Below are 13456 nucleotides of genomic sequence, written 5' to 3' on the forward strand. Positions count from 1 at the left end.
TGTGTCAGAGGTCCCCAAGATCACCCTCAGGCTCACAGGAGAAGAATTCAAGAACTCTGATGTTGTTCTACTCATGGTTGTAAGTTTATTACAGTAAAAGTATAGAGAGTGATATCCCCTCCCAGTATTGTCATGTAGAACACACTTAATTCTTCCAACAATTTATATGACAACTAGTGCAAAGTGCTGCCAACCAGGGATGCTCACCTGAGTCTAGATGTCCAGGGTTTTCATTGGGAGTTAGTCATGTGAACATACAGCACCTGTGTGACTGACCTTTGCTGCTGAAGGTTTAGACCTCCAAAGAAAAAGCAGGTATTCACTATAAATCACAGTATAAACTATCTGGACAAACTGGTAGAGCATGGCTCTAGGTCTCAGACAAGCAAATACACTCATTAGACAAGCCATTACAAGAGCTGTTCCCTGAAGCTAGGCAAAGAACAATCAGGGAAAAGGGCATTCCTTGAGAATATGCAGGATTTGAGCAACACAGGACTGATGAGTTAACCATTTCCTGTACTTATCAGGTTGAGCAAGTTCTCTTCTACTCTTAGGTTTTTGAGTTTTTCTTGGATTTTGTCAAATGTCTTTTCTGCATGCATTGAAATAATCATATGGGTTTTTTCATTTTAGTTTGCTTATATGGTGAATTACATTGACTGCTGTTCAAATATTAACCAACCTTGCATTTTTGGGATAAACACCAGTTGATAATGATGCATTAACCTTCTTATATGCCTATATTGTTATACTTGTTTTGCTAAAATTTTGTTTAAAATTTTTGCATCTACATGCATTAGGAATATTGGTCTGTAGTTTTTGTGTACTATCTTTGACTTCTTTTGGTGTCAGGGTAATGACAGCTTCTTAGAAAGAGCTGTAAAGTATTACCTTCTCTTTAATTTTGTAAAAGTCTGTGTAGAATTGGTTTTATTTTTGCCTTAAATATTTGTTAGAATTTACCAGTGAAACCATCTGTGCCTGGAGTTTTCTTTGTAAGTAGGCTTCTTCTACAAGTTCAAATTCTTTAATAGATATTGGGATATTCATGTTACTTATTTCTTCTTGAGGTAGCTTTGGTAGTTTGTGTCTTAGAAACAATATGTCCATTTCATTTAAGTTGTCATATTGATTGACACTGAACTATTTATCACATTCCCTTATTACCCTTTAATGCTTGTAGACATGCAATGATGTTACACCTCTCTTTCTTAATATTGGTAATTTGTATTCTTTTTCCCTGATCTGTCTGGCTTCCTAATAGTACTGATGTTCCCCCCAAAAAGTGCTTTTGGTTTCATTCATTTTCTCTGTTCTTATTCGCTTCAATTATTTCCACTCTAAACTTTATTTCCTTGCTCCTGCTTGAGTTTAATTTACTCTTCTTTTTTAGTTTCTTAAGGAGGAAGCTGTGGCCATTGATCTGTGACATTTTTTTCTTTTTCGATATAGGCATTAATTTAACTATAAAATTCCTTTTAAGTACTGTTTTAGAGAATAGCACAAATTTGATATGTTGTTTCATATTTTTTATTTCACTGACCAATGGGTCATTTTAAAGTGTTATTTATTTAACAAATCTTGGGGATTTTACAGATCTTTCTTCTGCTGATTTCTAATTTAGTACCATTTTTATCAGCTAGCACACTTTATGACCTGGTTTCTTTTAAATTTACTGAGACTTGTTTTATGGTCCAGAATATGATCTTGTTAAATGTTTTCTGTATAGTTGAATAAAAAGGTGTATTTAGTTGTTGTTGGGTGTAATGGTCTATAAATGTTAATTCAATCAAGTTGGTTAATAGTGTAATAATCTGCTATATCCTAACTCATTTCTATTTACCTATTTTATCAATTATTGACAATAAAAACCTCCAACTCTACTAGAATTTGTCTACTGTTCCTTACAGTTCTATTAGTTTTATTTCATGAATTTTGAGGTTCTATTATTAGGTGTACAAATGTTTAGGGCTATTACTAATTAACTGACCTCTTTATCATTAGGAATGGTGCTCATTACCCCTGATAATATCATTAAGTTTGAAACCCACTTTAACACTACGAGATCACTGAAGCCTTCTCTTGACTAGTGTTCAAACTGTACATCTCCTTCCATTTATTTTTATCCCATTTTGTCTTTCTATTCGATGTGTGCTTTTTGGAGACAGCTTATAGTTGAGTGTTGCTTTTTAATTCAATTTTACAATCTGCCTTCTAATTGGGGTGTTTAGAGCATTTATTATGCTATAATTATTGATATGGTTAGGTTTATCATCTTGCTATTTGCTTTTTATAAGAAGATAAATGGTTCAATTTTTTTTTCTTAAAGTGCAAAAGATTTAGGTGGACATCAAAGAAAATACATGGTATGACAAAAGTAGGTTTACAGTTTTGAGCATGCAAAACGCAGAGTTTATTCTTGTATTATCATTTATTAATGCTTGTATTATTTTCCATCAGAGAAGGAAAACTCTGACTCCAAAAACCCTCCGCTGCCTTGCGGCATACCTCTTCAGGGGAAAGGCTAAGGGAGTAAACCCCGACAGAAAATCCGGAGCCGGAGTCCCTAAGGCGGTTTGACGTTGTAGTCAACACCGGCAACTCCTGCGGCGCACCTGAAGCCAAGCTGTATTGACTCCGTCTTTCCCTTGGACCCTTCAGCTGCGAAGAGAGGGGGGGTCTGCTGCATGGGCAACAGCAGACCCTCCATATCACCCTGCCCAGGCTCTGTAGCTTCAGCTTCACTGGAGAGGACACTCCAGCGTCATCGCAAGATGTCGATTCAACACGGGAGGAGACAGATACCGTGTCACTCCCGAGTCGGACTGCACAGCCATTCTCGGCGGTGCAGATAGACTCTTAAGAAGCTACACCATCGTCTCTCGAGACGGACGGCTGCCGACGACGACGATTATTTTCCATATGAACAACTGTAAACCTACTCTTGCTCCACCCTGTATATATATTACATAATGAGGTAGAAGTACTAAACGATGTTTTGTTCTGCTTATCAGTGAGAACTCATGGTAGTTTTCACTGTGGGAATGACAGTTCTCATTTGTGACATAGGGTGAAAAAGGTACAACACATTCAAAACTGACTGAGCAAAAGCTACACAAATAACAAGAAAGGGTGTTGTTGAATTACTAAAAGATGTTATAAACATGGAACAGTTAGAAGCACACAATATGCTCCTAACTGTAATTCAGTGCTGAAGGAAATAGTGAAAATTGGACATTAACAAATCTTGACTACTTGGAGTACGTGCTCTCAGATGTAAGGAAAAAATGGCTGTGTTTCCAAAATTATTCATCCTACTTAGGTTTCCTGGCTGCCAAGGAAAAAAGTGCTGACAAAAGTTTCTGAAAAGAGGAATAAAATAAAAGCATTTCTTTATGATGCTAATAATACCAATAAAGTCTTTCTTGATTTCCAGGGGCCTGCTTAAGTGTATAGCTGAAAAATATTCAGCATCTTAAGTAAGCTGAACCTACGATTTCAAGGCCAAAATAACCCAACTTTTAATGCTGATGATAAGATACTAGATTTTTAAAGTCACCTAACTATGCTGCAGCAAATGGCTCAACTGTTAGAGTGTGATTCCTCCCCAGAATCTGATGGTTTTCTTTACTCATCAGAGAGACTGATTTTATTATTATGAATATATACAGAATGCACCCACATGTTACAACAAAGCAAGAATAGATACTTTCCAGAGACTGAAATAATCAAAGAATGACCAATAATACCTATGCTTCTACCTTCCAAACATTCAGGCTGGCTGAAACCTTCATCCCTATAAGTGCGTCAATTTGGCAACTGATAGAGCACTAGGAATAGTCTTCAGGGAGAAATCTTCCCATAATTTCCCAGTCTTGATATTTCATAACATGACAGCCAGCAAATGCCAGTTGCCAGTTGCCAATCTTGAAAATCTATAATTACAGCATGAGGTTTCCTAATTTAGTAGAAAATATTGAGTTAAAAACATCAAAGTGCTGGGTCTAACCTATATCTCAAGCTAGCTGCTTACTTTGTAAGAGGCTGTAAAAAATACCATTTTTTCCCATGATAATACAAACATTAATTTTTTAAATATTGCTCTGTTGTTTGAAATTGGTAGTTTGAATGGGTGTTGAAGTTTGAGAAACACTGTCCTAGGGATCTCACTCTATCGATTTTAAAAGCCATCTAAGAAGGCTGAGACCTAAATTACAATTTCTAGCCTTCTTCTCTGAGCTCCAGACTCACCTATGCAATTGCCTCTTTGACTTTATTACTTGAATGCCTCACAGGCACATTAAACCTGTAATAGGCTCCAAACTTTTGACCTTCAGCATTTCTCCCCCTTTTCCAATCTCCCCAACTCAGTGAAAACATTTCTTTCCTGGCTGCCTGTGCCAGAAACCTAACATTCACCATTCAAAGTGCAGCTTGAATTGATCCACTTTGCTCTCTCTCTCCACTCCCACCCACTTAGTCCAAGCCACCTTCACCTCCACTTTGGACTACAAGCCACCTTCACCTCCACTTTGGACTACAAGCCACCTTCACCTCCACTTTGGACTACAAGCCACCTTCACCTCCACTTTGGACTACAAGCCACCTTCACCTCCACTTTGGACTACAAGCCACCTTCACCTCCACTTTGGACTACAAGCCACCTTCACCTCCACTTTGGACTACAAGCCACCTTCACCTCCACTTTGGACTACACCATACTGTCTTAAGTGGTCTTACAACAGCCTTTCTGATGCACATGTGTAAAGTGTTCAATTGCTGCTGGAACAAATTAGCACAAACGGAAGCAACACGGATGTATTATCTTACATTTCTGTAGAAGTCTGATAGGGGACTCACTGAGCTAAAATCAAGGGGGACTTGATTCCTTTATGGAGGTTGTACAGGGGAATCTACTTCCTTGGATTTCCTAGCTTCTAAAAGCTATCCACATTTCTTACCATGAGACCCCCCCCACCCCCCGCTTATTTCGTCTCCCAACCAGCAATCCTGCGTCTTTTTGACCGTTCTCTCATAGTTGCATCTCCCTCTGACTCACTTCTTATGCCCCATATTCCACTTTTAAGAACCTTGTGATTATATTGAGCCCACCTGGATAATCTAAAATAACTACTCTTATGGGGCAGCTGGTTAGCAATCTTAATTCCACTTTGCCATGTAATCTAACACATTCTCAGTTTCCAGGGCTTAGAATAGGCATAAGGAGGCCATTATTCTTCCCATCACACTCTCTATCAAATACATAACTCATATTCCAACCTTTCTATTTAAAAGCATTCAACTCCTCTAAGAATAAGGTTCAAAATCCTAAACAGATGCCACAAAGCCAGGCATGGCCTAGTTCCTACCCACTTACTGGCATCATCTCCTGCTTCATTGAGTTCCAGCCATACACAGCTTCTCTCTGTTCCTCAAACACCAAGCTTCTTTCTGTCACGGGGTCTTTGCTCATACTATTTCTGCTGTCAGAATAGCCCTCTGGCTAATTCTTGCTCAATCCTTCAGATCTCTGTAAAAGTGGCTTTACCTGATCTCCAAGCCTAGTACTAGCTCCTCCCATTATACAATGTCTTGGTATTCTTTCTCTTTTAGAGCTTGCACTACAACTGTAGTTAAATGTCATCTGTGTAATTATTGGCTCAATGTCTGCTTCCCTGCACCAGATAGCAAACCCATGAGTGCTGGGGTCTAGTCTGTTCTGTTCACCATTGTAAACCCTGGGACTTAGTTAGAACTGACTGGCATATAGTAGGTGCTCAATAAATAAGCGAGTGCCATCAGACATAATTTTAAAGGCAGGTCTGACTCTTAGCGGATGAGTTGCATAAGCCAAATACCTAAACATTCTGCTTGAGCATTTTAGGCCAATTGTGTCACACTGAATATACTGTCTCATCCCATTCCTTCAAATCTCTATGACAAACATGGGCCTCCAGCCTTATCCCAAACTGTGTTTACTCCCAATACTAAAAACTGTTAGACTTATTTCCTTGGCCTTGTGCTATACTTGCCATGAAAGGCTACCTTATTTATCTACTCCTACTCAGGTGTTGTACCGCTAGAAAAAAAAAATTTTAAAGCATGAAAGTTGGTGTCACAAAAAGGTCATGATTTTCTGCAGCTGTGTCTGACTCTCTGTGACTTCCCTCACAGGTCCCTTTTTACTCACTTTAAGTTCTATATCCTATGTTAGACTGGAAAGACTATGTGTTCTGGAGCCAGAAAGTTCTAGATTTAAAACCTGGCTCTGTCCTTATTCAGAAAGTTCACTAACTTTGAGCCTTAGTATTGTCACTAAAAAAATAAGGCTAATAATTTATTAATTCCTACCTCACCAAAGTATTAGATTACCTAAGTCTGGGCATACTTCGTTTAGCATGGCCCCCGGCCACCAAACACTGGCATGTGGCACTACTCTCCAAGCTTAGTTGAATCAACTCATTGTTCGAACAACTACAAAGAATGACAAGAAGATAAAGATATCAGCATATGAACCCAACTGTATGTTGATCCTAAGAATATATTTTCATAAACATTATGTTCTCAGTACGACCTTCATTTCTAGAAACATATCCTACCCTCATCCTCCCTCCAGCCTGAGGGTATGCCTATAAACTACACTGCCTGACTAGAAGAGATATTACATAGATGTTAGTTACCACTGCCCACAATCCCTCCATCCTCATTCTCTGAGGGTGCCCATACTGAGACTTTGCGCATCAGATATGCATCCTCTCCATTTCACTTTGTCCAAACTATACTTGCCATTCTCCTTTACTTTTGTGGGCTCTGGTCATTTTGACCTTCCCATAAGACCACTTCTATCATTTAACTCCTAGCTCAAACGTAACTTACTTCAATAAACCTTCCTAGTACCCCAGGTACTCTCTGGAATCACCTTCTCCACACAATGTATGTTACAAAACTCCTGAAGGTATAGGTTCTGATTTGATTCACATTTATAAGCCCCTCTCTAGTGTCTAGAATGCTGTTTTATATGTAGTATTTACTGTACTAAATATTTGTTGACTAAGTAAAATAATAAATCAATGACTGAGTGAGTCTGGTTTAGATACACTAACTTTGAACTATAAGAGGGAAAACCAGTAGAAGTGTCTATCACCCAGCTCAAGAAAGAAGTCAGGACTACAACGCACACTGGGCGTGCAAAGTCACCAGAGTGGTATCCAAAGCCATGGAGCTCAACAAACAGAATGTGCCGAGAAGAACAAACAAACAAACAAAAGGCTAAAGTAGAACATGTCAGAGGTTTAAAACAAACAAACAAACAAAAAGGCAGTGCAGCTAAGTCAAGATTATTATTCCATAACAAATCATAGAAAGGAGAAATCAAAGGTGCAGTCTCAGGAAAACCAAGAAAGAGAGTGACGGCAAACACCCCTAATGGCATTAACATTACAAAGAGGTTGAAGACATAAAGGCTGCCCCTATATATGGTGATTCAAAGGTTCTTGGTGACCTCCTGGCAAGGGTTCAGGGAAGAAGTGGGGCTGTAGCTGAGCTATGAGTAAGAATGATTAAAAAAAAAGACTATTCTTTCAAGAAGTTTGACTAAAAAAGGAGATAGAAAAACAGTTTCAAAGGAATTTGGAAGCAGCTGAGAAGAAAATAAAATAACAGAGAAAAACGTGGCTCAGCAGGTAAAGCATGACACAAGCATGCAACTGTCATTACTGCTGCCACCAAGCAACAAAATGGGGTGAAAAATGACACGGGGACTGATCAAATTCTGTTGCTTACTCACCTGAGCTGTCTTGGAAAAGTCATTTCCCCCTCTTTAAGCTAACCCATCAGATTATTCTAATAGTATGAGTAAATAAGTGCAAAGGAATTTTAGAAGGGCTTACCACTTTCTCTAAAGTAAGGTCTTGTTATTGTACTAGATGGTTTGTAATCTTAAACAGATGTTTGCCATTTTTCATTCTTTTTTTTTTTTTTTTTAGTCTTCACCCAAGAACATATCCATTGATTCCAGGAAGGGAGAGAGAAAAAAAAACACATTGATGTGAGAGGAACGTTGATTGGGTGCCTCCTGAATGCACCCCAACAGAGGACTAAACCCACAACCCAGGCATGTGCCCTGATCGGGAATCCAACCTGCAACATTTCAGTTTACAGGACCACGCTCCAACCAACTGAGCCACATCAGCCAGGACTCATTTTTCATTTTTGCTCTTCAGTGCGATAGAGAGAAGCTAAAATTCCCTCGTATGTAATACTGATCTACTTATTCCAATCCCAGCAAAGAGGGATAAGACAAAGAGACAGAGAAAGGCTGGTTAAAGTCAGGGTATAAAGTCAAGGCAATGATGGCAACCCTTCCAACTTCTTTCTACAAATGTTGAGACTTTCCTAAACTGGAGGGCATTAATAAAGGGCTACCTCCCCCAGGTGGATGAAGAACCGCCAAGAGTTCATATCAGAAGTGAGTGTGCCTGCTGCTCTGTCAATCTGGTCTGCCTTGGCAGGGACATTATGCTTATCTCAAGTGTCAGGTCAGGGATAGGCTTCAGTAGAATCATCACTGAACTCATGATTGTCTTGCAAAATAAAATTAACTTGTGTACTTAAATAAAGTTTTTGTAGCTCCTTGGTTATCTTGTTATGGGCCCCCACTCCCACCCCAAGGAAATGTTGCAAGCTCAGTGGTAATTTTCCAAACTCAAACCATGTCATGGAGACTTTCCACCTGAAGGGGAGGCTGCCTCAGAATATTACTAAGGTCAGGGATAGTGTGCACATGTCTGGTAGTTTCATTGTAAACATCTTTGCCACAAGCATTTTTGCTGCACCACTAATTGACCATTAGGAAATTTCACCATAAAAGATAAAAGAACAAAAAATAAAATGGAGACATTAAGGATATAATGAAACACAAAAAAGTAATAACAAAATTTAAAATACTTTATTGCAAAAAATGAAAATACATTGTCTTCAAAGTCTTTTGTTCAAGTACACTTTTTTTTTTGCTTGTTGATTTGTCTCCTCATCCAGCATTGCACTTCTTCTTTTTTCACTAAAATTTCTTCCTCTCTTAAAAGAGGTATCAGTTTTCAACTAAAGAATAGATAATTAATGTTCTCAAAGACTGTTGTGAATTAGTAACTGCCTCTTTTATGTTTGACATAGCTTGGTAAACTTGGTTTTGATGAGTGGGAGGGATGATTGTACTCACTAAAAAATAAGCAAAAATTAATATGTTACTATTTTCTAGTATAGTATGCAATTTGGCTAAGACTTATATAATATAAAAATGATATGTTGTGAGGACTTTGTTATTAGGAGTACAGTGTGCAATCTGGCTAAGATTTATATAATATAAAAATGGGAGTACTGCAAGAACTTTGTCAATGGAGAAATGAAACCAAAATAACAACTAGCTTAAATACATTGTCTGCTGAAGGCCTTTGATTCATCATGAAGAAATGAAACCTAACTGTCAACTAATACCTTTTATGATGAAATTGCCTTACTGCCAAATAGCTGTGTGGCGAAAATGTTTGAGGCAAAGACGTTTAGAGTGAAACTACACAGAACCCAGTGTAATATTTCCTCAAAGCACTTTTGAGTGGAATACACTATTATACACAAGGTATACTTGCAATAGGAGGTATGTTTGAAGATCACAGGTGGCATACTAAGGTCATGGATGCTAACAAAATGATACAGGGAGAAACTAGGCAGAAATCTTCATTAAAGCAGTCCACAAATGACCTTCTTTCATATAGAATTTATTCTTATTCAATAAAGAGAAATGATAAACAGTGATTTAAATTGATGAGCAATGGAAAAGTCACCTGCATTTATCTTTAAGATCACTGTGTTTAAAAAAAAATCTTCCCAATTGTTTGGCTTAGGATAACATTAAAATTAATTTGGATTCCATAGGCACAGCTGGATAGACTATCCAGATGCCTCTTCTATTAAAAGAAAGTAACAAATCACTAGAGAAATCCACATGCAGAATGTTGAATGTATTTTGAAAAACTAAACTGTCTTTATTGTCAGTATTCATATGATTATAGGAAAACAAACAGTATCAGTAAGTAAATAAACCTAGTAGCCATAAGGCAACTAGAGTGATATGATAAGGGTTAAAAGAAGTGGAATTCTATGCAGAAGGCTCACTACTTTTAATAAAGTCAGTCTATTGAACTCAAGCAAAATCCTTAGGGTGATTACAGAGGAAACAGCATTATTTACAAAGGAGGGAAGATAATAATATAACAAACCAAATACATGAGACATTCATTAATGCTTTTATTTTATAATCCTCACAAACATACAAATGACCAATAGCAAATGCTGATGTATTTGTGATGGAGGAGAGAGAATAAACAGCAAGACCAAAGGACTCTCTTTAGTACAATCACCTTTGTTAATGCAATAAATATTTTCTGAGTGCCTACTAAGTGTGCCAGGTGCCCTTCTCTAGACTGAGGATACCACAGTAAACAAAACACACAAAAATGCTTGCCCATGTGGAATTTAGGATATAGTGAAGGATTTAAAACATGTGACTTTGAGCAAGACATGTACTTGGGTGACTAAAAGGTTTGTTACAGAGAAATCAAGACAAGGAAGACTGCCAATACAAAATCAACACTTAAACACACACACACAGACTATATAAAATGAAGATTGTTGATGACAGTGAAACTGAATATATATGAGGCAGGCACTTTCTCATCTCTCTAAATTATTTTTTCTAAAATCAAATACCAGCAACCACTTTCCTCTGATGTGGCCTGATATTAGAGGGCTATAAGTGTAAACCAAAAAAAAAAAAAAAAAAAATCTGAGATTACCAGTGTTACATGAACTGGGATGGAACCACAATGCGCAACCAACAAATGCATACCAACAGACTCGTTTCTGCTGAATAAAAAAAAATAATGAATTAACTGATAAACTCTGTTATTTATCTGGAAATATATTCCAAAAATGGAAGAAAAGTATTAATTGCCTGAAAGAAGTTTTTGCAAGTATGGAAACAGGGCTATCAAGTAAATTTAAGCAGATATCTCTGAATATGGGATAGTTTCACATATTTAGTCCAACAATTTGCTGAAACGTGACTGCCATTTTTCCAGTCAATTCGTAAGGCATAAATAGTGTACGTTTGCCATGTTATTAAGCGATTTCTACTCTGACAAGAGATTGAGGTCAATATTCTTGGCAAATAGATAGCACTCTGAGGGCTGCACATTAAATAAATGTACAAAAGCAAAGCAGACAAAAATACATGCATATGCCGGAATTAAACAAGGAGGGAGACAAAAAGTGCAGTTGAAAGGTTGCAGGTCACCAGTTCTGTCCACTGAAAAAGAAATATCTAAGAACTTCACCCTCGGGAGGCTTAAAACATTCACTTGGTTCCTCCAAGTTTTAAATGACTGTTCACCTAGAAGGGAAGCAGTGACGGTTCCTTCTAGACCCATTCAAGACCCGGGGGTCGAATCCCCTAGCTTTAGGTAGGTGACACTGGCAAGTACACCCAAGGCAAAGGAAGAGTAACAGGTCTGAAGCTCCAATTGAAAGCAAAACACAAAGTTTACAAAGGTGAAGGGGGAAAGACGGAGAAACCACAGCCGGTGAAATAAGTAACTAATAAGAAAGCAATACAACGTCGGAGAACCCACCGGGCCATCTCCACCACTCAAAAGGGACGGGCTGGAGAAATCGCTTTGGCCGGGATCTTCGAGCCCCGGAACTTAACATCCAGCCTGAAGCAGGTGAGGAGGAGCAGTTCCCGGAAACCTCCGCCCGCCCCTCTCCCACCAACCCCGCCCATTGGGTCCGCCCCGTCCCGCCCGGCTACTCACCGGATTCGCTTCCCACATAACGGTGGCGAAATCGAGCGGAGAGAGCCTGGGGGAAGGGGCTAGCCGCGGGACCGAGGTGTTGGTTTTTTCCAAGGGTGCCCGGGACGGGAAAGGATGAAGAGGCAACCCTCACGCAGGCCTTCCTTCTCCCCGCCCTGTCACAAGCCAGCGTCTTTACACTACCCAACCTCCCGACTTCCGCCCAAAGCCCGCCCCCCGGAAGCTCGTCCCGCCCCTGTCTCTCCCTTCCGGGCTCGGCCGGCGGGTCTTAATGGGAGGAGCTTGTGAGTATCTGGGTTGTCTTAGAGTTGACAGGGCTTTTAGTCCAACCACCCTTGTAGTGCTAAATCCCCAATGCAACATCCCCATCAAATGATCCTCAAGTCCTGGTTGGTTGTATTTCCTTCGATAGTTGTTGGTCAGTGTATACTGATTGTAGGGGCCAAGAGCTAGACAGGCCTGGGAATTGATCCCAGTGCCATCAATGACATTTGGGACAAGCTTCACAATCTAACTCAGTTTCCTCATCTTCAGAATGGAAATAATACATCTTCAACATGTACCTAAGTGTGTAGTGACATCATTTCAAGTACCTAACACTATTTGGCATACAGCAAGAGCTCAATGAGTGATATTTGTTTGCCGGACACTGCTAGGCTCTACAGTGAACAAGATTAACCCGAATGCAGTCCACACCCTTAGCGAGCCTAGAGTTTAAAGAAATAAGCAAACAGTAAGTATTTTAGATAAATAAAAAGGTGAAGTATGGTCTGTAGGGAGCATGGCAAGCACAGGGTTCTATGAGAACGTGCTTACCTAGGATAGGTGTCTGCCCCCATCCCCTCCTCCCCACAAGAAGTTTAAGGATGTACTCCTATTGAAGTTACCTGGGTAAAAGCTAAGAGAGGGGAAAAATCTTCTAGGCAAAAAGTAGAATCTACCCATTGGAAATGAAAAAGAATCAGTTTGCTATAGATCCTTCTGGGCTTTTCTATACCTTCGCACATTAGAAAAAAAAGATCAAGGGATACCTACAGACTTAAAACATGACATTCTTTTCACTTAATGTGATGCGGATAGTCTTCATTCCAATACATCTAAATCTATTTCAACATTGTAAAGTCATCATTTTAAGGACTCATGTCCTTCCATAGTTTGTATGTATGTCACACACACATTTGAAATAAACAATCATGATAGACATTTAAGTGGTTTCTAATTTTTTACTATTTCGTAAAATTTAAGCAGTGAACATTTTTGTACTGACATTTCTGTACGTTTGTCCATTTACCTCTTCGGAAAAAGTTCTAAGACATGGAATTGTTCAATAAAAAATTATGGATATTTCAAATTTTTGAGGTAGGGATCTTCACTTTACTTTTTTTCATTTACTTTTTGCCATTGTTAGCCAGTTGCCCCAATATCACTTATAGAATAATTCATTCTTTCCCCACTTTAAAGTGCCACCATTAATCAAAGACTAAATTTGTATTTGTTTCTGAACATTCTCATCTATTCAATTAGCTCTCTGCTAATTCCTGTGCTATGCCATTCTCATTATAACTTGGTAACATATTTGTTCTCTC

The 13456-nt window shown here is 38.8% G+C and overlaps 1 protein-coding gene across 2 annotated transcripts in view; it reads right to left on the bottom strand.

Annotated features, from left to right (window-relative positions):
* PARP11 (poly(ADP-ribose) polymerase family member 11) overlaps positions 1-11958 on the bottom strand; it is a 68589-nt gene extending 56631 nt beyond the window's left edge. Inside the window, exon 1 of one of the 2 annotated variants that reach the window (XM_090273858.1) lies at positions 11871-11958. In XM_090273858.1, the coding sequence (XP_090129984.1) occupies positions 11871-11888 (18 nt within the window). In that variant the 5' untranslated portion in view covers positions 11889-11958. Of the gene's footprint in view, positions 1-11687; positions 11790-11870 lie in introns of those variants that run through there. The other variant, XM_090273860.1, reaches the window with a different exon arrangement.
* Positions 11959-13456: the final 1498 nt, after the last annotated feature.

The sequence above is a fragment of the Furipterus horrens genome, unplaced genomic scaffold (assembly GCF_987537825.1).
Source record: "Furipterus horrens unplaced genomic scaffold, mFurHor1.1.pri manual_scaffold_4, whole genome shotgun sequence".
NCBI classification, from domain to species: Eukaryota; Metazoa; Chordata; class Mammalia; order Chiroptera; family Furipteridae; genus Furipterus; species Furipterus horrens.